We start from the raw sequence: 24,819 nt of genomic DNA, 5'->3' as shown, positions 1-24,819 counted from the left end.
TCCTCCAGTACCTTAAGACAGTCCACATATTCGATGTATTCCAGAACTAACGTAGCTGAATTAAGGAATGAAAGTCTTGATGATCAGGTGACCATTAGAATCAGCTGTGCTTGTTGTGGTATACATCAAAGCAGAGGACTGTCTGGGGGTACTAGAGGAGAGGTTGGGGAATCACACAGCTAAACTGAGACCCTCACACACGGCTGTTGATGTTTCTTCTACATGAATCCATATAATCACATTGAGAATATTTATATAGAATAATATCATTATCCACCCCCCTCCCCACCTACACATAGAATAATATCATTATCACCCCCCTCCCCACCTACACATAGAATAATATCATTATCCACCCCCCTCCCCACCTACACATAGAATAATATCATTATCCACCCCCCTCCCCACCTACACAAAGACTAATATCATTATCCACCCCCCTCCCCCTCCCCTTCCCCACCTACGCATAGAATAATATCATTTTCCCCCCTCCCCCTCCCCCCTCCCCACCTACGCATAGAATAATATCATTATCACCCCCTCCCCACCTACACATTGAATAATATCATTATCCACCCCCCTCCCCATCTACACATAGAATAATATCATTATCACCCCCTCCCCACCTACACATAGAATAATATCATTATCACCCCCCTCCCCCCTCCCCACCTACACATAGAATAATATCATAATCACCCTCCTCCCCACCTACACGTAGAATAATATCATTATAACCCCCCTCCCCCTCCCCACCTACACATAGAATAATATCATTATCACCCCCCTCCCCCCTCCCCACCTACACATAGAATAATATCATAATCACCCTCCTCCCCACCTACACGTAGAATAATATCATTATCACCCCCCTCCCCCTCCCCACCTACACATAGAATAATATCATTATCACCCCCCTCCCCACCTACACATAGAATACTATCATTATCACCCTTCTCCCCCCTCCCCACCTACACATAGAATAATATCATTATCACCCCCCCTCCCCACCTACACATAGAATAATATCATTATCACCCCCCTCCCCACCTACACATTGAATAATATCATTATCACCCCCTCCCCACCTACACATAGAATAACATCATTATCACCCCCCTCCCCACCTACACATAGAATAATATAATTATCACCCCCTCCCCCTCCCCACCTACACATAGAATAATATCATTATCCACCCCCCTCCCCACCTACACATAGAATAATATCATTATCCACACCCCTCCCCACCTACACATAGAATAATATCATTATCCACCCCCCTCCCCACCTACACATAGAATAATATCATTATCCACCCCCCTCCCCACCTACACATAGAATAATATCATTATCCACCCCCCTCCCCACCTACACATAGAATAATATCATTATCCACCCCCCTCCCTACCTACACATAGAATAATATCATTATCTCCCCCCTCCCCACCTACACATAGAATAATATCATTATCCACCCCCCTCCCCACCTACACATAGAATAATATAATTATCACCCCCTCCCCCCTCCCCACCTACACATAGAATAATATCATTATCCACCCCCCTCCCCACCTACACATAGAATAATATCATTATCCACCCCCCTCCCCACCTACACATAGAATAATATCATTATCCACCCCCCTCCCCACCTACACATAGAATAATATAATTATCACCCCCTCCCCCCTCCCCACCTACACATAGAATAATATCATTATCCACCCCCTCCCCACCTACACATAGAATACTATCATTATCACCCCCCTCCCCTCCTACACATAGAATAATATCATTATCACCCCCCTCCCCACCTACACATAGAATAATATCATTATCCGCCCCCCTCCCCACCTACACAAAGACTAATATCATTATCCACCCCCCTCCCCCTCCCCCTCCCCACCTACGCATAGAATAATATCATTTTCCCCCCTCCCCCTCCCCCCTCCCCACCTACGCATAGAATAATATCATTATCACCCCCTCCCCACCTACACATTGAATAATATCATTATCCACCCCCCTCCCCATCTACACATAGAATAATATCATTATCACCCCCTCCCCACCTACACATAGAATAATATCATTATCACCCCCCTCCCCCCTCCCCACCTACACATAGAATAATATCATAATCACCCTCCTCCCCACCTACACGTAGAATAATATCATTATCACCCCCCTCCCCCCTCCCCACCTACACATAGAATAATATCATAATCACCCTCCTCCCCACCTACACGTAGAATAATATCATTATCACCCCCCTCCCCCCTCCCCACCTACACATAGAATAATATCATTATCACCCCCCTCCCCACCTACACATAGAATACTATCATTATCACCCTTCTCCCCCCTCCCCACCTACACATAGAATAATATCATTATCACCCCCCCTCCCCACCTACACATAGAATAATATCATTATCACCCCCCTCCCCACCTACACATTGAATAATATCATTATCACCCTCCTCCCCATCTACACATAGAATAATATCATTATCACCCCCTCCCCACCTACACATAGAATAATATCATTATCACCCCCCCTCTCCCCACCTACATATAGAATAATGTCATTATCACCCCCCTACCCACCTACACATAGAATAACATCATTATCACCCCCTCCCCCTCCCCACCTACACATAGAATAATATCATAATCACCCTCCTCCCCACCTACACGTAGAATAATATCATTATCACCCCCCTCCCCACCTACACATAGAATAATATCATTATCACCCCCCTCCCCACCTACACATAGAATAATATCATTATCACCCCCCTCCCCACCTACACATAGAATAATATCATTATCACCCTCCTCCCCCCTCCCCACCTACACATAGAATAATATCATTATCACCCCCCCTCCCCACCTACACATAGAATAATATCATAATCCGCCCCCCTCCCCACCTACACATAGAATAATATCATTATCACCGTCCTCCCCACCTACACATAAAATAATATCATTATCCACCCCCTCCACACCTACACATAGAATAATATCATTATATACCCCCTCCCCACCAACACATAGAATAATATCATTATCCACCCCCCTCCCCACCTACACATAGAATAATATCATTATCCACCCCCCTCCCCACCTACATATCGAATAATATCATTATCACCCCCTCCCCCCTCCCCACCAACACATAGAATAATATCATTATCCACCCCCCTCCCCACCTACACATAAAATAATATCATTATCACCCCCTCCCCCCTCCCCACCTACACATAGAATAATATCATTATCACCCCCCTCCCCCCTCCCCACCTAAACATAGAATAATATCATTATCACCCCCCTCCCCACCTACACATTGAATAATATCATTATCACCCTCCTCCCCATCTACACATAGAATAATATCATTATCACCCCCTCCCCACCTACACAGAGAATAATATCATTATCACCCCCCCTCTCCCCACCTACACATAAAATAATATCATTATCACCCCCTCCCCACCTACACATAGAATAATATCATTATCACCCCCCCTCTCCCCATCTACACATAGAATAATATCATTATCACCCCCTCCCCACCTACACATAGAATAATATCATTATCACCCCCCTACCCACCTACACATAGAATAACATCATTATCACCCCCCTCCCCACCTACACATAGAATAATATCATTATCCACCCCCCTCCCCACCTACACATAGAATAATATCATTATCACCCCCTACCCACCTACACATAGAATAACATCATTATCACCCCCCTCCCCACCTACACATAGAATAATATCATTATCCACCCCCCTCCCCACCTACACATAGAATAATATCATTATCACCCCCTCCCCACCTACACATAGAATACATCATTATCACCCCCCTCCCCACCTACACATAGAATAATATCATTATCCATCCCCCTCCCCACCTACACATAGAATAATATCATTATCACCCCCTCCCCACCAACACATAGAATAATATCATTATCACTCCCCTCCCCACCTACACATAGAATAATATCATTATCACCACCTCCCCACCAACACATAGAATAATATCATTATCACCCCCTCCCCCCTCCCCACCAACACATAGAATAATATCATTATCACCCCCCTCCCCACCTACACATAGAATACTATCATTATCACCCTTCTCCCCACCTACACATAGAATAATATCATTATCACCCCCTCCCCCCTCCCCACCAACACATAGAATAATATCATTATCCACCCCCCTCCCCACCTACACATAGAATAATATCATTATCACCCCCTCCCCCCTCCCCACCTACACATAGAATAATATCATTATCACCCCCTCCCCCCTCCCCACCTAAACATAGAATAATATCATTATCACCCCCCTCCCCCCTCCCCACCTACACATAGAATAATATCATTATCACCCCCCCTCCCCACCTACACATAGAATAATATCATTATCACCCCCCTGTCACGTTCCTGACCTGTTTTATGTTATTTTTGTATGTGTTTAGTTGGTCAGGGCGTGAGTTGGGGTGGGCATTCTATGTTTTGTGTTTCTATGTTTAGGTCACTTGTAATTAGCCTTATATGGTTCTCAATCAGGGACAGGTGTTTGACGTTTCCTCTGATTGAGAACCATATATAGGTTGGCTGTTCACACTGTTTGTTTGTGGGTGATTGTCTTCTGTGTCTGTGTATGTTGCACCACACGGGACTGTTTCGGTTTGTTTGTTCATTTGATGTAGTCCGTTCCTGTTCGTGAGTTCTTCGTGCATTTATGTAAGTTCCATGTTCAGGTCTGTCTACGTCGTTTTCTTATTTTGTAGTTTGTTGAAGTGTTTTCGGTTTTCGTCAGTACTTTAATAAACTTCATTATGTCCAAATATCACGCTGCACTTTGGTCCAATCCCTACTCCTCCTCTTCGTCTGAAGAGGAGGAGGACACCCGTTACACCCCCTCCCCACCTACACATAGAATAATATCATTATCAACCCCCTCTCCCCTCCCCTCCCCACCTACACATAGAATAATATCATTATCACCCTCCTCTCCCCTCCCCACCTACACATAGAATAATATCATTATCACCCCCTCCCCACCTACACATTCCCCTCTCTCCACTGGGATTCTCTGCCTCTAACCCTGTTACAGGGGCTGAGTCACTGGCTTGCTGGTGCTCTTTCATGCCGTCCCTAGGAGGGGTGCGTCACTTGAGTGGGTTGAGTTACTGACGTGATCTTCCTGTCTGGGTTGGCGCCCCCCCTTGGTTTGTGCTGTGGTGGAGACCTTTGTGGGCTATACTCGGCCTTGTCTCAGGATTGTAAGTTGGTGGTTGAGGATTTCCCTCTAGTGGTGCGGGGGCTGTGCTTTGGCAAAGTGGGTGGGGTTATATCCTTCCTATTTGGCCCTGTCCGGGGGTTTCTTCGGATGGGGCCACAGTGTCTCCTGACCGCTCCTGTCTCAGCCTCCAGTATTTATGCTGCAGTAGTTTGTGTCGGGGGGCTAGGGTCAGTTGGTTACCTGGAGTACTTCTCCTGTCTTATCCAGTGTCCTGTGTGATTTTAAGTATGCTCTCTCTAATTCTCTCGTTCTCTCTTTCTCTCTGAGAACCTGAGCCCTAGGACCATACGTCAGGACTACCGGGCATGATGACACCTTGCTGTCCCCAGTCCGCCTGGCCTTGCTGCTATTCCAGTTTCAACTGTTCTGCCTGTGGTTACGGAACCCCTACCTGTCCCAGACCTGCTGTTTTCAACTCTTAATGATCGGCTATGAAAAGCCAACTGAGATTTATTCCTGATTATTATTTGACCATGCTTGTCATTTATGAACATTTTGAAAATCTTGGCTCTCTCTAATTTTCTCCTTCTCTCTTTCTTTCTCTCGGAGGACCTGGGCCCTAGGACCATGCGTCGGGACTGCCGCCCGTGGTGACTCCTTGCTGTCCCCAGTCCGCCTGGCCTTGCTGCTATTCCAGTTTCAGCTGTTCTGCCTGCGGTTATGGAACCGCCACCTGTCCCAGACCTGTTGTTTTTCAACTCTTGATGATCGGCTATGAAAAGCCAACTGAAAATTATTCATGATTATTATTTGACCATGCTTGTCACTTATGAACATTTTTGAACATCTTGGCATAGTTCTGTTATAATCTCCACCCGGCACAGCCAGAAGAGGACTGGCCACCCCTCATAGCCTGGTTCCTCTCTAGGTTTCTTCCTAGGTTTTGGCCTTTCTAGGGAGTTTTTCCTAGCCACCGTGCTTCTACACCTGCATTACTAGCTGTTTGGGGTTTTAGGCTGGGTGTCTGTACAGCACTTCGAGATATTAGCTGATGTACGAAGGGCTATATAAAATAAAATTGATTGATAGAATAATATCATTATCCACCCCCCTCCCCACCTACACATAGAATAATATCATTATCCACCCCCCTCCCCACCAACACATAGAATAATATCATTATCCACCCCCCCTCCCCACCTACACATAGAATAATATCATTATCACCCCCTCCCCCCTCCCCACCAACACATAGAATAATATCATTATCCACCTCCCTCCCCACCTACACATAGAATAATATCATTATCCACCTCCCTCCCCAACTACACATAGAATAATATCATTATCCATCCCCCTCCCCACCTACACATAGAATAATATCATTATCCACCCCTTCCCCACCTACATATAGAATAATATCATTATCCACCCCCCTCCTCACCTACACATAGAATAATATCATTATCCACCCCCCTCCCCACCTACACATATAATAATATCATTATCACCCCCTCCCCCCTCCCCACCTACACATAGAATAATATCATTATCCACCCCCCTCCCCACCTACACATAGAATACTATCATTATCACCCCCCTCCCCACCTACACATAGAATAATATCATTATCACCCCCTCCCCCCTCCCCACCTACGCATAGAATAATATCATTATCACCCCCCTCCCCACCTACACATAGAATAATATCATTATCACCCCCCTCCCCACCTACACGTAGAATAATATCATTATCACCCCCCTCCCCATCTACACGTAGAATAATATCATTATCCACCCCCTCCCCCTCCCCACCTACACACAGAATAATATCATTATCACCCCCCTCCCCACCTACACATAGAATACATCATTATCACCCCCCTCCCCACCTAAACATAGAATAATATCATTATCCACCCCCCTCCCCACCTACACATAGAATAATATCATTATCCACCCCCTTCCCCACCTACACGAAAAATAATATCATTATCACCCCCTCCTCCCTCCCCACCTACACATAGAATAATATCATTATCACCCCCCTCCCCACCAACACATAGAATAATATCATTATCCACCCCCCCTTCCCACCAACACATAGAATAATATCATTATCCACCCCCCTCCCCACCTACACATAGAATAATATCATTATCCACCCCCCCTCCCCACCAACACATAGAATAATATCATTATCCACCCCCCTCCCCACCTACACATAGAATAATATCATTATCCACCCCCCTCCCCACCTACACATAGAATAATATCATTATCCATCCCCCTCCCCACCTACACATAGAATAATATCATTATCCACCCCTTCCCCACCTACATATAGAATAATATCATTATCCACCCCCCTCCCCACCTACACATAGAATAATATCATTATCACCCCCTCCCCCCTCCCCCCTCCCCACCTACACATAGAATAATATCATTATCCACCCCCCTCCCCACCTACACATAGAATACTATCATTATCACCCCCCTCCCCACCTACACATAGAATACTATCATTATCACCCCCCTCCCCACCTACACATAGAATAATATCATTATCACCCCCTCCCCCCTCCCCACCTACGCATAGAATAATATCATTATCACCCCCTCCCCACCTACACATTGAATAATATCATTATCCAACCCCCTCCCCATCTACACATAGAATAATATCATTATCCACCCCCCTCCCCACCTACACATAGAATAATATCATTATCCACCCCCTCCCCACCTACACATAGAATAATATCATTATCACCCCCTTCCCCACCTACATATAGAATAATATCATTATCCACCCCCCTCCCCACGTACACATAGAATAATATCATTATCCACCCCCCTCCCCACCTACACATAGAATAATATCATTATCACCCCCTCCCCCCTCCCCCCTCCCCCCTCCCCACCTACACATAGAATAATATCATTATCCACCCCCCTCCCCACCTACACATAGAATACTATCATTATCACCCCCCTCCCCACCTACACATAGAATAATATCATTATCAGCCCCTCCCCCCTCCCCACCTACGCATAGAATAATATCATTATCACCCCCTCCCCACCTACACATTGAATAATATCATTATCCAACCCCCTCCCCATCTACACATAGAATAATATCATTATCCACCCCCCTCCCCACCTACACATAGAATAATATCATTATCCACCCCCTCCCCACCTACACATAGAATAATATCATTATCACCCCCCTCCCCACCTACACATAGAATAATATCATTATCACCCCCCTCCCCCCTCCCCACCTACACATAGAATAATATCAGTATCACCCTCCTCCCCCCTCCCCACCTACACGTAGCATAATATCATTATCACCCCCCTCCCCATCTACACGTAGAATAATATCATTATCCACCCCCCCTCCCCACCTACACATAGAATAATATCATTATCACCCCCCTCCCCACCTACACATAGAATAACATCATTATCCACCCCCCTCCCCACCTACACATAGAATAATATCATTATCCACCTCCCTCCCCACCTACACATTGAATAATATCATTATCCACCCCTTCCCCACCTACATATAGAATAATATCATTATCCACCCCCCTCCCCACCTACACATAGAATAATATCATTATCCACCCCCCTCCCCACCTACACATAGAATAATATCATTATCACCCCCTCCCCCCTCCCCACCTACACATAGAATAAGATCATTATCCCCCCCTCCCCACCTCCATATAGAATAATATCATTATCACCCCCCTCCCCACCAACACATAGAATAATATCATTATCACCCCCCTCCCCATCTACACATAGAATAATATCATTATCCACCCCCATCCCCACCTACACATAGAATAATATCAGTATCACCCTCCTCCCCCCTCCCCACCTACACGTAGCATAATATCATTATCACCCCCCTCCCCATCTACACGTAGAATAATATCATTATCCACCCCCCCTCCCCACCTACACATAGAATAATATCATTATCACCCCCCTCCCCACCTACACATTGAATAACATCATTATCCACCCCCCTCCCCACCTACACATAGAATAATATCATTATCCACCTCCCTCCCCACCTACACATTGAATAATATCATTATCCACCCCTTCCCCACCTACATATAGAATAATATCATTATCCACCCCCCTCCCCACCTACACATAGAATAATATCATTATCCACCCCCCTCCCCACCTACACATAGAATAATATCATTATCACCCCCTCCCCCCTCCCCACCTACACATAGAATAAGATCATTATCCCCCCCTCCCCACCTCCATATAGAATAATATCATTATCACCCCCCTCCCCACCAACACATAGAATAATATCATTATCACCCCCCTCCCCATCTACACATAGAATAATATCATTATCCACCCCCATCCCCACCTCCACATAGAATAATATCATTATCCACCCCCTTCCCCACCTACACATAGAATAATATCATTATCCACCCCCCCTCCCCACCTACACATAGAATAATATCATTATCACCCCCCTCCCCACCTACACATAGAATAACATCATTATCACCCCCCTCCCCACCTAAACATAGAATAATATCATTATCCACCCCCCTCCCCACCTACACATAGAATAATATCATTATCACCCCCCTCCCCACCTACACATAGAATAACATCATTATCCACCCCCCTCCCCACCTACACATAGAATAATATCATTATCCACCCCCCTCCCCACCTACACATAGAATAATATCATTATCACCCCCTCCCCCTCCCCACCTACACATAGAATAAGATCATTATCCCCCCCTCCCCACCTCCATATAGAATAATATCATTATCACCCCCCTCCCCACCAACACATAGAATAATATCATTATCACCCCCCTCCCCATCTACACATAGAATAATATCATTATCCACCCCCATCCCCACCTCCACATAGAATAATATCATTATCCACCCCCTTCCCCACCTACACATAGAATAATATCATTATCCATCCCCCTCCCCACCTACACATAGAATAATATCATTATCCACCCCTTCCCCACCTACATATAGAATAATATCATTATCCACCCCCCTCCCCACCTACACATAGAATAATATCATTATCACCCCCTCCCCCTCCCCCCTCCCCACCTACACATAGAATAATATCATTATCCACCCCCCTCCCCACCTACACATAGAATACTATCATTATCACCCCCCTCCCCACCTACACATAGAATACTATCATTATCACCCCCCTCCCCACCTACACATAGAATAATATCATTATCACCCCCTCCCCCCTCCCCACCTACGCATAGAATAATATCATTATCCACCCCCCTCCCCACCTACACATAGAATAATATCATTATCCAACCCCCTCCCCATCTACACATAGAATAATATCATTATCCACCCCCCTCCCCACCTACACATAGAATAATATCATTATCCACCCCCCTCCCCACCTACACATAGAATAATATCATTATCACCCCCTTCCCCACCTACATATAGAATAATATCATTATCCACCCCCCTCCCCACGTACACATAGAATAATATCATTATCCACCCCCCTCCCCACCTACACATAGAATAATATCATTATCACCCCCTCCCCCCTCCCCCCTCCCCACCTACACATAGAATAATATCATTATCCACCCCCCTCCCCACCTACACATAGAATACTATCATTATCACCCCCCTCCCCACCTACACATAGAATAATATCATTATCAGCCCCTCCCCACCTACGCATAGAATAATATCATTATCACCCCCTCCCCACCTACACATTGAATAATATCATTATCCAACCCCCTCCCCATCTACACATAGAATAATATCATTATCCACCCCCCTCCCCACCTACACATAGAATAATATCATTATCCACCCCCTCCCCACCTACACATAGAATAATATCATTATCACACCCCCTCCCCACCTACACATAGAATAATATCATTATCACCCCCCTCCCCCCTCCCCACCTACACATAGAATAATATCAGTATCACCCTCCTCCCCCCTCCCCACCTACACGTAGCATAATATCATTATCACCCCCCTCCCCATCTACACGTAGAATAATATCATTATCCACCCCCCCTCCCCACCTACACATAGAATAATATCATTATCACCCCCCTCCCCACCTACACATAGAATAACATCATTATCACCCCCCTCCCCACCTAAACATAGAATAATATCATTATCCACCCCCCTCCCCACCTACACATAGAATAATATCATTATCCACCTCCCTCCCCACCTACACATTGAATAATATCATTATCCACCCCTTCCCCACCTACATATAGAATAATATCATTATCCACCCCCCTCCCCACCTACACATAGAATAATATCATTATCCACCCCCCTCCCCACCTACACATAGAATAATATCATTATCACCCCCTCCCCCCTCCCCACCTACACATAGAATAAGATCATTATCACCCCCCTCCCCACCTCCATATAGAATAATATCATTATCACCCCCCTCCCCACCAACACATAGAATAATATCATTATCACCCCCCTCCCCATCTACACATAGAATAATATCATTATCCACCCCCATCCCCACCTCCACATAGAATAATATCATTATCCACCCCCTTCCCCACCTACACATAGAATAATATCATTATCCACCCCCTCTCCCCACCTACACATAGAATAACATCATTATCACCCCCCTCCCCACCTAAACATAGAATAATATCATTATCCACCCCCCTCCCCACCTACACATAGAATAATATCATTATCACCCCCCTCCCCACCTACACATAGAATAACATCATTATCACCCCCCTCCCCACCTAAACATAGAATAATATCATTATCCACCCCCCTCCCCACCTACACATAGAATAATATCATTATCCCCCTCCTCCCCACCTCCATATAGAATAATATCATTATCCAAAGTTGATGATTATTAACATTCTCTTTAAACTCGGACAGATAAGAGGACTCTGAACATGTAAATGTACGTTCCCTCGGCATGTAACACACACACACACTCACACGAATACTCACCCTTACACTCTCCAGTGAGAGTAGTAAACTTGACAGTCGTGGATTTGAACCCAGGTAGACACTGACAAAAGAAGCTCCCCTGTGTGTTGTAACATGTGGCATTACTTCCACAGGGTGGGGTACTGTCCCACTCTTTACACTCATCTATATCAACACATGATTTTCTCCCATTGGCTATGAAGCCCCCGGGGCAAACTATGGCCTCTAGATTCCCCAGTAGACTGAAATGAAGACCTGTGGAGAGAGAGAGAGAGAGAGAGAGAGAGAGAGAGAGAGAGAGAGAGAGAGAGAGAGAGAGAGAGAGAGAGAGAGAGAGAGAGAGAGAGAGAGAGAGAGAGAGAGAGAGAGAGAGAGAGAGAGAGAGAGAGAGAGAGAGAGAGAGAGAGAGAGAGAGAGATTGTTAGAGCACTGTAGAGTATTAGAGAGAGCACTTGCTTTGAGAGATGTTAAGACGATGATTGACATGCCAGAGAGAGCACAGAGAATAGAGAGAGAAGAGAATTGAGAGAGAGAGAGAGCGAGAGAGAGATTTACAACCAGTTTCCTACTACGGGCTTCATCCCTGTCAACACTCTGGACCAAGTTGGGATACAATTATTTTTATTATTTTTTACAATTTGTTCCCAAATGGCACTCTGTTCCATAGGCTCGTGTACTATAGGGTATAATCACTAGTAATATACTTATTTTCCACATTGCAACTTTAGCTAGGTTACTAAACTGAAGTATAGTAGAGAAGACATGGATATTATAACTAGGTTACTAAACTGAAGTATAGTAGAGAATACAGAGATATTATAGCTAGGTTACTAAACTGAAGTATAGTAGAGAAGACAGATATATTATAGCTAGGTTACTAACCTGAAGAATAGTAGAGAAGACAGATATATTATAGCTAGGTTACTAAACTGAAGTATAGGAGAGAAGACAGAGATATTATAACTAGGTTACTAAACTGAAGTATAGGAGAGAAGACAGAGATATTATAGCTCGGTTACTAAACTGAAGTATAGGAGAGAATACAGATATATTATAGCTAGGTTCTAAACTGAAGTATAGGAGAGAAGACAGAGATATTATAGCTAGGTTACTAAACTGAAGTATAGGAGAGAAGACAGAGATATTATAGCTAGGTTACTAAACTGAAGTATAGGAGAGAAGACAGAGATAGTATTGTCACGTTCCTGACCTTATTTTCCCTTGTTTAGCTTTGTTTAGTTGGTCAGGACGTGAGCTGGGTGGGCAGTCTATGTTATTTGTGTCTTGTTTAGGTTCATTGTTAATTAGGCCTACTGTGCGCCTCAGCCGCCCAGAGTCTGCCGTCTGCCCAGTGCCGCCTGCACTGCCCGTCTGCCCAGAGCCGCCTGCACTGCCCGTCTGCCCAGAGCCGCCTGTGCTATCCGTTTGCCCAGCGTCGTCTGAACTGCCCGTCTGTCCCGAGCCGTCAGAGCTGCCCGTCTGTCCCGAGCCAGAGCCGTCAGCCAGCCATGACCAGCCAGAGCCGTTAGACAGTCCGGAGCTGCCCCTCAGTCCGGAGCTGCCCCTCAGTCCGGAGCTGCCCCTCAGTCCGGTGCTGCTCTTCAGTCTGGTGCTGCTCCTCAGTCTGGTGCTGCCCCTCAGTCCGGAGCTGCCCCTCAGTCCGGTGCTGCCCCTCAGTCCGGTGCTGCCCCTTAGTCCGGTGCTGCCCCTTATCCCGGTGTTGCCCCTTAGTCCGGTGCTGTCACTTAATCCAGGTGGGTTAATTTGGAGGGTGGTCATTGGGAGGAGGCTACGGAAGCGGGGATTGACTATGGTGGGGTGGGGACAACGTCCAGAGCCAGAGCCGCCACCGTGGACAGATGCCCACCCAGACCCTCCCCTATAGGTTCAGTTTTGCGGCCGGAGTCGCAAAACTGGGGGGGTACTGTCACGTTCCTGACCTTATTTTCCTTTGTTTAGCTTTGTTTAGTTGGTCAAGACGTGAGCTGGGTGGGCAGTCTATGTTATTTGTTTCTTGTTTAGGTTCATTGTTAATTAGCCTTATATGGTTCTCAATCAGGGGCAGGTGTTTGACGTTTCCTCTGATTGAGACCAATATTAACTTCTTGGCACTACAGGGGGTGCTGTTTCAACTTCGACATTTAGCGTTCCCAAATTAAACTGCCTCGTACTCAATTCTTGCTCGTACAATATGCATATTATTATTACTATTGGATAGAAAACACTCTCTAGTTTCTAAAACCGTTTGAATTATTTCTCTGAGTGAAACAGAACTCGTTTGGCAGCGAAATTCCTGATAGGTACTGCAAAAGCTGAAAATGTTGAATCTGTTCTAGGATCAGTTTAAAACTCTGTATGCATCCTATGGGTCGTCATGAACTGCACCCGCCTTCCCCTGGATGTCAGTAACCAATGAGAAGTGGAATGGAGCTTCTACGTAGATCTCAGAGCTTATAAAACCCCATGGCATGCAGTGTCCGCTCTTTTCGACTTTCGTCAAGACGCAGAGGAGGACATCAGAATGGCATGCTCAAACGCTCTCGTTTTAGGCCTTATGTATATCCGTCTGTGATTTAATTCGATATAAGTGTTAGAAACATCATAACGAAGTTATTTTAAACCGAGTTATATCAGTTTATGCGAGTATATTGCTATTTTCGGTATTTCCTTAGTATTGCGCTTTAACGATTTGGGCATGTCTGTGCGACATAGTATAACCACGACTTGTGCCGCTAAATATGCACATTTTCGAACAAACTCTATATGCATTGTGTAATATGATGTTATAGGACTGTCATGTGAAGAATTCTGAGAAGGTTAGTGAAAAAATTAATATATTTTGGTGACTTATACTAATCGCTATGTTTTTGCTTGAATCAATGCTGTTGTGATGTTTGCTATTGTGGTAAGCTAATATAACGTTATATTGTGTTTTCGCTGTAAAACACTTAGAAAATCTGAAATATTGTCTGGATTCACAAGATCTGTGTCTTTCAATTGCTGTACGCTGTGTATTTTTAAGAAATGTTTTATGATGAGTAATTAGGTAATACACGTTGCTCTCTGTAGTTATTCTAGTCGCTTCGGTGAGAGTTGGTGATGGTGGCTGCAATGGTAAACTATGATTTATACCTGAAATATGCACATTTTTCTAACAAAACATATGCTATACAATAAATATGTTATCAGACTGTCATCTGATGAAGTTTTTTCTTGGTTAGTGGCTATTTATATCTTTATTTGGTCGAATTAGTGATGGCTACCTATGCAGGGAAAAATGGTGGACAAAAAAAAGTTGTGTCTTTTGCTATGGTGGTTAGCTAATAGAAATACATATTTTGTCTTCCCTGTAAAACATTAAAAAAATCGGAAATGATGGCTGGATTCACAAGATCTGTATCTTTCATTTGGTGTCTTGGACTTGTGATTTCATGAACATTTTATTATATGATATCCCTGTGGCTTTAGGCTAGGCTATGCTAGTCAGCTTTTCTGATGGGGGGGATCCCGGATCTGGGATGGGTAGCAGTGAAATTAAGGTAGGCTGTTCACACCGTTTGTTTGTGGGTGATTGTCTTCCGTGTCAGTGTATGTACCACACGGGACTGTTTCGTTTGTCTAGTCTGTTCCTGTTCGTGCGTTCTTCGTGTTCTGTAAGTTCTCATGTTCAGGTCGGTCTACGTCGTTTGTTGTTTTGTAAATTCTCAAGTGTGCTTCGTGTTCGTCTTGTTTAAATAAATTCATCATGTATTCCACACAAGCTGCGTTTTGGTCCGATCCATGCTCCTCCTCAGACGAGGAGGAGAACAATCGTTACAAGTATAAGTTGTTTACTAAACGTAAAGGGGAATATCACTCAAAATTATCTTTTGGTATTTGTTTCATTATGTTTTGCATATCAGCAGTAAAGTTGTCAAGATTTTGGACTTTTAAGAAGAAAAGTGTCTCCAGCCACATCATCATGATAATGTATATATATCACTTAACACAGAGTGAGTCCATGTAACTTAATATGTGACTTGTTAAGCACATTCTTACTCCTGAGCTTATTTAGTCTTGACATAACAAAGGGGTTGAATACTTATTGACTCAAGACATTTCAGCTTTTCATTTCAACATACATACACACACGTACAGAGAGTGAGGGTCTTTATGAAGTTATAAAAACGACCTCCCTTCATCAACAGACACTGTGTCAGAGACGTCATCCCTCTCCCTCCCTCCCTCCTCTCTCTCTTTCTTTCTCTCATTCTAAATGTTGAACTGTCTGTCTGTCTGTCTGTCTGTCTGTCTGTCTGTCTGTCTGTCTGTCTGTCTGTCTGTCTGTCTGTCTGTCTGTCTGTCTGTCTGTCTGTCTGTCTGTCTGTCTGTCTGTCTGTCTGTCTGTCTGTCTGTCTGTCTGTCTGTCTGTCTGTCTGTCTGTCTGTCTGTCTGTCTGTCTGTCTGTCTGTCTGTCTGTCTGTCTGTCTGTCTGTCTGTCTGTCTTTCTATCCTTTTTCATCTCTCTTGACCTCCTCTCTCTCTCCCTCTCTGCCACCCTCTCTGTCCCTCCCTGAGACGTGGATGTAGATTAAGGCAGCTCCCTGCACCTCTCTGATTCATAGGGGTTGAGTTAAACACGGAAGACACATTTCTGTTGAATGCATTCAGTTGTACAACTGACACTTAGAAAAAAAGGTGCTATCTAGAACCGAAAAGGGTTCTTCGACTGTCCCCATAGGATAACCGTTTGAAGAACCCTTTTTGGTTCCAGGAAGAACTATTTTGGGTTCCAAATAGAACCCTTTCCACAGAGGGTTCTACATGGAAACAAAAAGAGTTCTACATTGAACCAAAAAGTAAAAACACTTTATGGGGACAGTCAAAGAACCATTTTGTAAGCATTTTTTCTAAGACTATAGGTATTCCCGTCCCCTCATTCTCTGTATAGTTCAATCCCATGTTGTTTTTGTCAGTAGCTCTCTGTCTCCCCCCCTCTCTCTCTCTCTCTATCTCTCTCTCTCTCCCCCCCTCTCTCTCTCTCTCCCCCTCTCTCTCTCTCTCCCCCCCCTCTCTCTCTCTCCCCCTCTCTCTCTCTCTCTCTCTCTCTCTCTCACACACCCTCTCTCTCGCTCTCTCCCCCTCCCCCCTCTCTCTCTACTCCCCCCCCCTCTGTACTCATATCAAATACATATCAAATACTATTTAAAACATTTCAGAAGTGTCGTATGGGCAGGGTTTGTACTGTAGCCACAATTCTATTGGTTCAATTACGTTAGGCAAGCTCAATCAAGCCCAGATTAACTATTTGCAATGATATCGAGTAGTATGTGAACCCAGCTCTGACTCATTCAGGGACACTCCAGATAGCCGACTAGTGTCAATGGTGCAACTGTGTTGCTTCCTGGAAACATTGACATTCTGACAGTAATAAAAAACAGAACATACCCTGAACATAGTACTACATCCATAACATCCATAACATAACTACCTGAACATAGTACTACATCCATAACATAAACTACTACTGAACATAGTACTACATCCATAACATCCATAACATAACTACCTGAACATAGTACTACATCCATAACATAACTACCTGAACATAGTACTACATCCATAACATAATTACCTGAACATAGTACGAAATCCATAACACAACTACCTAAACATAGTACTACATCCATAACATCCATAACATAACTACCTGAACATAGTACTACATCCATAACATCCATAACATAACTACCTGAACATAGTACTACATCCATAACATCCATAACATAACTACCTGAACATAGTACTACATCCATAACATCCATAACATAACTACCTGAACAAAGTACTACATCCATAACATCCATAACACAACTACCTGAACATAGTACTACATCCATAACATAACTACCTGAACATAGTACTACATCCATTACATCCATAACATAACTACCTGAACATAGTACTACATCCATAACATCCATAACACAACTACCTGAACATAGTACTACATCCATAACATAACTACCTGAACAAAGTACTACATCCATAACATCCATAACACAACTACCTGAACATAGTACTACATCCATGCCATAACTACCTGAACATAGTACTACATCCATAACATCCATAACATAACTACCTGAACATAGTACTACATCCATAACATCCATAACATAACTACCTGAACATAGTACTACATCCATAACATAACTACCTGAACATAGTACTACATCCATAACATAACTACCTGAACATAGTACTACATCCATTACATCCATAACATAACTACCTGAACATAGTACTACATCCATAACATAACTACCTGAACATAGTACTACAATCCATAACATAACTACCTGAACATAGTACTACATCCATAACATCCATAACATAACTACCTGAACATAGTACTACATCCATAACATAACTACCTGAACATAGTACTACATCCATAACATAACTACCTGAACATAGTACTACATCCATTACATCCATAACATAACTACCTGAACATAGTACTACATCCATAACATCCATAACATAACTACCTGAACATAGTACTACATCCATAACATTCATAACATAACTACCTGAACATAGTACTACATACATAACATAACTACCTGAACATAGTAATACATCCATAACATAACTACCTGAACATAGTACTACATCCATTACATCCATAACATAACTACCTGAACATAGTACTACATACATAACATAACTACCTGAACATAGTAATACATCCATAACATAACTACCTGAACATAGTACTACATCCATTACATCCATAACATAACTACCTGAACATAGTACTACATCCATAACATAACTACCTGAACATAGTACTACATCCATAACATAACTACCTGAACATAGTACTACATCCATAACATCCATAACATAACTACCTGAACATAGTACTACATCCATAACATAACTACCTGAACATAGTACTACATCCATAACATAACTACCTGAACATAGTACTACATCCATAACATAACTACCTGAACATAGTACTACATCCATAACATCCATAACACAACTACCTGAATGTACCTTAAATACAGTAACACATAACATAACATGCTAACTTATAGCATAACATAACATAGTAAATGATGTATATTAAAATCTTATGTTAACTTATTAACTGAAAGGCCCATTGCAATCAAAAATGTGATTTCCCTGTGTTTTATATATACACACAGAACATTAACAAGTACCTATTCTTTCCATGACAGACTGACCAGGTGAATCAAGGTGAAAACTATGATCATTACACAGGTGCACCTTTTTGGAGAAATGTCCTCTGGTCTGTTGAAACAAAAATATAACTTTTTGGCCATAATGACCATCGTTATGTTTGGAGGAAAAAGGGGGACGCTTGCAAGCCGAAGAACACCATAAGAGTGAAGCACGGGGGTGGCAGCATCATGTTGTGGGGGTGCTTTGCTGCAGAAGGGACTGGTGCACTTCACAAAATAGATGGGATCATGAGGAAAGAAAATTATGTGGATATATTGAAGCAACATCTCAAGACATCAGTCAGGAAGTTAAAGCTTGGTCGCAAATGAGTCTTCCAAATCGACAATGACCCCAAGCATACTTCCATGTTGTGGAAAAATGGCTTAAGGGCAACAAAGTCAAGGTAATGGAGTGGCCATCACAAGGCCCTGACCTAAATCCCATAGAAAATTTGTAGGCAGAACTGAAAAAGTGTGTGCCAGCAAGGAGGCCTACAAACCTGACTCAGTTACACCAGCTCTGTATGGAGGAATGGGCCAAAATTCACCCAACTTATTGTGGGAAGCTTGTGGAAGGCTACCCGAAACGTTTGACCCAAGTTAAACAATTTAAAGGCAATGCTACCAAATACTAAATACTAATTGAGTGTATGTAAACTTCTGACCCACTGGGAATGTGATGAAAGAAATAAAAGCTGAAATAAATCATTCTCTCTACTATTATTCTGACATTTCACATTCTTAAAATGAAGTGGTGATCCTAACTGAGCTAAGACAGGGAATTTTTACTAGGATTAAATGTCAAGAATTGTGAAATACTGAGTTTAAATGTATTTAGCTAAGCTGTATGTAAACTTCCGACTTCAACTGTATATACCCTGAATATACAAAACATTAACAAATACCTATTCTTTCAATGACAGACTGACCAGGTGAATCAAGGTGAAAACTATGATCATTACACAGGTGCACCTTGTGCTGGGGTACATAAAAGGCCACTCTAAAATGTGCAGTTCTGTCACACAACACTTTGCCACAGATGCTTCACGTTTTGAGGGAGTGTGCAATTGGCATGCTGACTGCAGAAATGTCCACCATAGCTGTTGCCAGATAATTTTATATTAATTTCTCTACCATAACCCGCCTCCAACTTAGTTTTAGAGAATTTTGAAGTACGTCCAAGCGGCCTCACAACCGCCGACCACGTGTATGCCTACGTGTGGGCGAGCGATTTGCTGATGTTAACGTTGTGAACGAATCAAATCAAATCAAATCAAAATATAATTTTATTTGTCACATACACATGGTTAGCAGATGTTAATGCGAGTGTAGCGAAATGCTTGTGCTTCTAGTTCCGACAATGCAGTAATAAGCAACAAGTAATCTAACCTAACAATTCCACAACTACTACCTTATAAACCCAAGTGTAAAGGGATAAAGAATATGTACATAAAGATATATGAATGAGTGATGGTACAGAACGGCATAGGCAAGATGCAGTAGATGGTATAGAGTACAGTATATACATATGAGATGAGTAATGTAGGGTATGTAAACATAAAGTGGCATACTTTAAAGTGGCTAGTGATACATGTATTACATAAAGATGGCAAGATGCAGTAGATGATATAGAGTACAGTATATACATATACATATGAGATGAGTAATGTAGGGTATGTAAACATTATATTAAGTGGCATTGTTTAAAGTGGCTAGTGGTACATTTTTACATAATTTCCATCAATTCCCATTATTAAAGTGGCTGGAGTTGAGTCAGTATGTTGGCAGCGGCCACTAAATGTTAGTGGTGGCTGTTTAACAGTCTGATGGCCTTGCGATAGAAGCTGTTTTTCAGTCTCTCGGTCCCTGCTTTGATGCACCTGTACTGACCTCGCCTTCTGGATGATAGCGGGGTGAACAGGCAGTGGCTTGGGTGGTTGTTGTCCTTGATGATCTCTATGGCCTTCCTGTGACATCGGGTGGTGTAGGTGTCCTGGAGGAGAGGTAGTTTGCCCCCGGTGATGCGTTGTGCAGGCCTCACTACCCTCTGGAGAGCCTTACGGTTGTGGGCGGAGCAGTTGCCGTACCAGGCGGTGATACAGCCCGACAGGATGCTCTCGATTGTGCATCTGTAGAAGTTTGTGAGTGCTTTTGGTGACAAGCCGAATTTCTTCAGCCTCCTGAGGTTGAAGAGGCGCTGCTGCGCCTTCTTCACAACGCTGTCTGTGTGGGTGGACCAATTCAGTTTGTCCGTGATGTGTACACCGAGGAACTTAAAACTTTCCACCTTCTCCACCACTGTCCCGTCGATGTGGATAGGGGGGTGCTCCCTCTGCTGTTTCCTGAAGTCCACAATCATCTCCTTTGTTTTGCTGACGTTGAGTGTGAGGTTATTTTCCTGACACCACACTCCGAGGGCCCTCACCTCCTCCCTGTAGGCCGTCTCGTCGTTGTTGGTAATCAAGCCTACCACTGTAGTGTCGTCCACAAACTTGATGATTGAGTTGGAGGCGTGCATGGCCACGCAGTCGTGGGTGAACAGGGAGTACAGGAGAGGGCTCAGAACGCACCCTTGTGGGGCCTCGGTGTTGAGGATCAGCGGGGTGGAGATGTTGTTACCTACCCTCAACACCTGGGGGCGGCCCATCAGGAAGTCCAGGACCCAGTTGCACAGGGCGGGGTCGAGACCCAGGGTCTCGAGCTTGATGACGAGTTTGGAGGGTACTATGGTGTTAAATGCTGAGCTGTAGTCGATGAACAGCATTCTCAAATAAGTATTCCTCTTGTCCAGATGGGTTAGGGCAGTGTGCAGTGTGGTTGCGATTGCGTAGTCGAACAGAGTGCCCCATGGTGGCAGTGAGGTTATTGTTTGGGCAAGCATAAACTATGGACGACGAACAAAATTGCATTTTATTGAAGGCGATTTTGAATGCAAAGAGATACCTTGACAAGATCCTGAGGCCAATTGTCAAGCCATTCATCCACTACCATCACCTCATGTTTCAGCATGACAATGCACTGCCCCATGTTGCAAGGATTCACACTGTAACCATGGTTGTAACATTCACACTGTATCCATGGTTGTAACATTCACACTGTAACCATGGTTGTAACATTCACACTGTATCCATGGTTGTAACATTCACACTGTATCCATGGTTGTAACATTCACACTGTAACCATGGTTGTAACATTCACAATGTATCCATGGATGTAACATTCACACTGTATCCATGGTTGTAACATTCACACTGTATCCATGGTTGGAACATTCACACTGTAACCATGGTTGTAACATTCACAATGTATCCATGGTTGTAACATTAACACTGTATCCATGGTTGTAACATTCACAATGTATCCATGGATGTAACATTCACACTGTATCCATGGATGTAACATTCACACTGTATCCATGGTTGTAACATTCACAATGTATCCATGGTTGTAACATTAACACTGTATCCATGGTTGTAACATTCACAATGTATCCATGGATGTAACATTCACACTGTATCCATGGTTTTAACATTCACACTGTATCCATGGTTGGGTTGTAACATTCACACTGTAACCATGGTTGTAACATTCACACACAATATTCTATAGCAACTCAACTATAAATGACAGTGAATTATGAAAAAACACCTCTCTCATTTTGTCACTCTCTCACACACAAACACAAAAACACACAAACACACACAAACACAGATAGTCAAGTTCCAAAGATATACAAGGTTAGACTCACCCAGAACAAGTAGAAGAGTTCTGGTCCCCATCTCAAAGACAGACTGGTATTATATCCAGACAACTAGTAGGATCCTAATAAAACTAGTCCCACAAGAACAATCAGTCTGATATTAAATCTGCTTTACAGTTGAATTCAGATTGAAGAAAATCCCAGTTTAACAAGGTTTTTATTCCGTATGATAAGTGGTGAGAAAATAAATACATTTTCCCTCACAGTTTGAGCCACATGGGGTGAGAAAGAAAATATTTAGTTCCTCTCTCTGCTCTCTCTTCCTCTTTCTGTTAGAACGCGCCCCATTCTCTCTGTTTCACACTCCCCCCTCTCTTCCCCTCCTCTCTCTGTCCTTCTCTCACTCTTTCTATTTCAACCCTTCCTCTGCTTCCCCTTTCTTTCTCTCAATATCTTCTGATAAGTGTATATTTTTCTCTTCTTATACCCCTTGTTTCTCTCTAGTTCTCGAGAGAGAGAGAGAGAGAGAGAGAGAGAGAGAGAGAGAGAGAGAGAGAGAGAGAGAGAGAGAGAGAGAGAGAGAGAGAGAGAGAGAGAGAGAGAGAGAGAGAGAGAGAGAGAGAGAGAGAGAGAGAGAGAGAGAGATAGTTATTCAACCAGACAACCACTTTAAGCGTAGACTCTTTTAAGACAATGTGCACATCCCAAATGAAACCATATTCCCTATGTAGGGCACCATTAGTCAAAAGATGTTCACTATAGGGAATAGGGTGCATTTGGGACACACCCAATATATCAATTAGTGATCGCCATGGGATATAGAACTACTAGTAATACTAAGCCTGTTATTGGTCCAGAATGTATTCTTTCTGATGTCACAGTGTAAAGTGTTCCAACAAGTGGGAACCTATCAACAAAACCATGTGGGATTGTTAATATTGTACTGATCTACATGTTCCTGCCAATACAGGGATCTACTGTATAGAAAGTGAAGTAGGACAGAAGTCATTAGAGAAGGGATCTACTGTATAGAATGTGAAGTAGGACAGAAGTCATTAGAGAAGGGATATACTGTATAGAAAGTGAAGTAGCACAGAAGTTATTAGAGAAGGGATATACTGTATAGAAATTGAAGTAGGACAGAAGTCATTAGAGAAGGGATCTACTGTATAGAAATTGAAGTAGGACAGAAGTCATTAGAGAAGGGATCTACTGTATAGAAAGTGAAGTAGGACAGAAGTCATTAGAGAAGGGATCTACTGTATAGAAAGTGAAGCAGGACAGAAGTCATTAGAGAAGGGATCTACTGTATAGAAACTGAAGTAGGACAGAAGTCATTAGAGAAGGGATCTACTGTATAGAAACTGAAGTAGGACAGAAGTCATTAGAGAAGAGATCTACTGTATAGAAAGTGAAGTAGGACTGAAGTCATTAGAGAAGGGATCTCAGGGTGGACACTCACCATGGTCTGAGAAGGCGTCAACACATTCAGGTTAGACACAACTAGACATGCACATCCTGTGTGTGTGTGTGTGTGTGTGTGTGTGTG

At 43.3% G+C, this 24,819-nt stretch overlaps 2 protein-coding genes across 7 annotated transcripts in view; one reads left to right on the top strand and one right to left on the bottom strand.

Annotated features, from left to right (window-relative positions):
• The window catches only part of LOC139545642 (adhesion G protein-coupled receptor E2-like), a 74,360-nt gene extending 50,706 nt beyond the window's left edge, over positions 1-23,654 (bottom strand). The window contains exons 1-2 of one of the 4 annotated variants that reach the window (XM_071353634.1): positions 23,319-23,654; positions 12,354-12,587 (exon numbers count right to left, since the gene is read on the bottom strand). In XM_071353634.1, coding sequence (XP_071209735.1) covers positions 12,354-12,587; positions 23,319-23,349 — 265 coding nt within the window. In that variant the 5' untranslated portion in view covers positions 23,350-23,654. The remainder of the gene's footprint in view (positions 1-12,353; positions 12,588-23,318) is intronic. The other 3 variants (XM_071353625.1, XM_071353650.1, XM_071353641.1) reach the window with 3 other exon arrangements.
• Positions 1-24,819, top strand: part of LOC139545504 (adhesion G protein-coupled receptor E5-like) — a 494,332-nt gene that overhangs the window by 141,850 nt on the left and 327,663 nt on the right. The window lies entirely within an intron of this gene.

Source organism: Salvelinus alpinus, chromosome 2 (genome assembly GCF_045679555.1).
Source record: "Salvelinus alpinus chromosome 2, SLU_Salpinus.1, whole genome shotgun sequence".
Lineage (NCBI taxonomy): Eukaryota > Metazoa > Chordata > Actinopteri > Salmoniformes > Salmonidae > Salvelinus > Salvelinus alpinus.
Note: the sequence above shows the minus strand (reverse complement) of the source record. Positions and strands in the feature narration are given on the sequence as shown.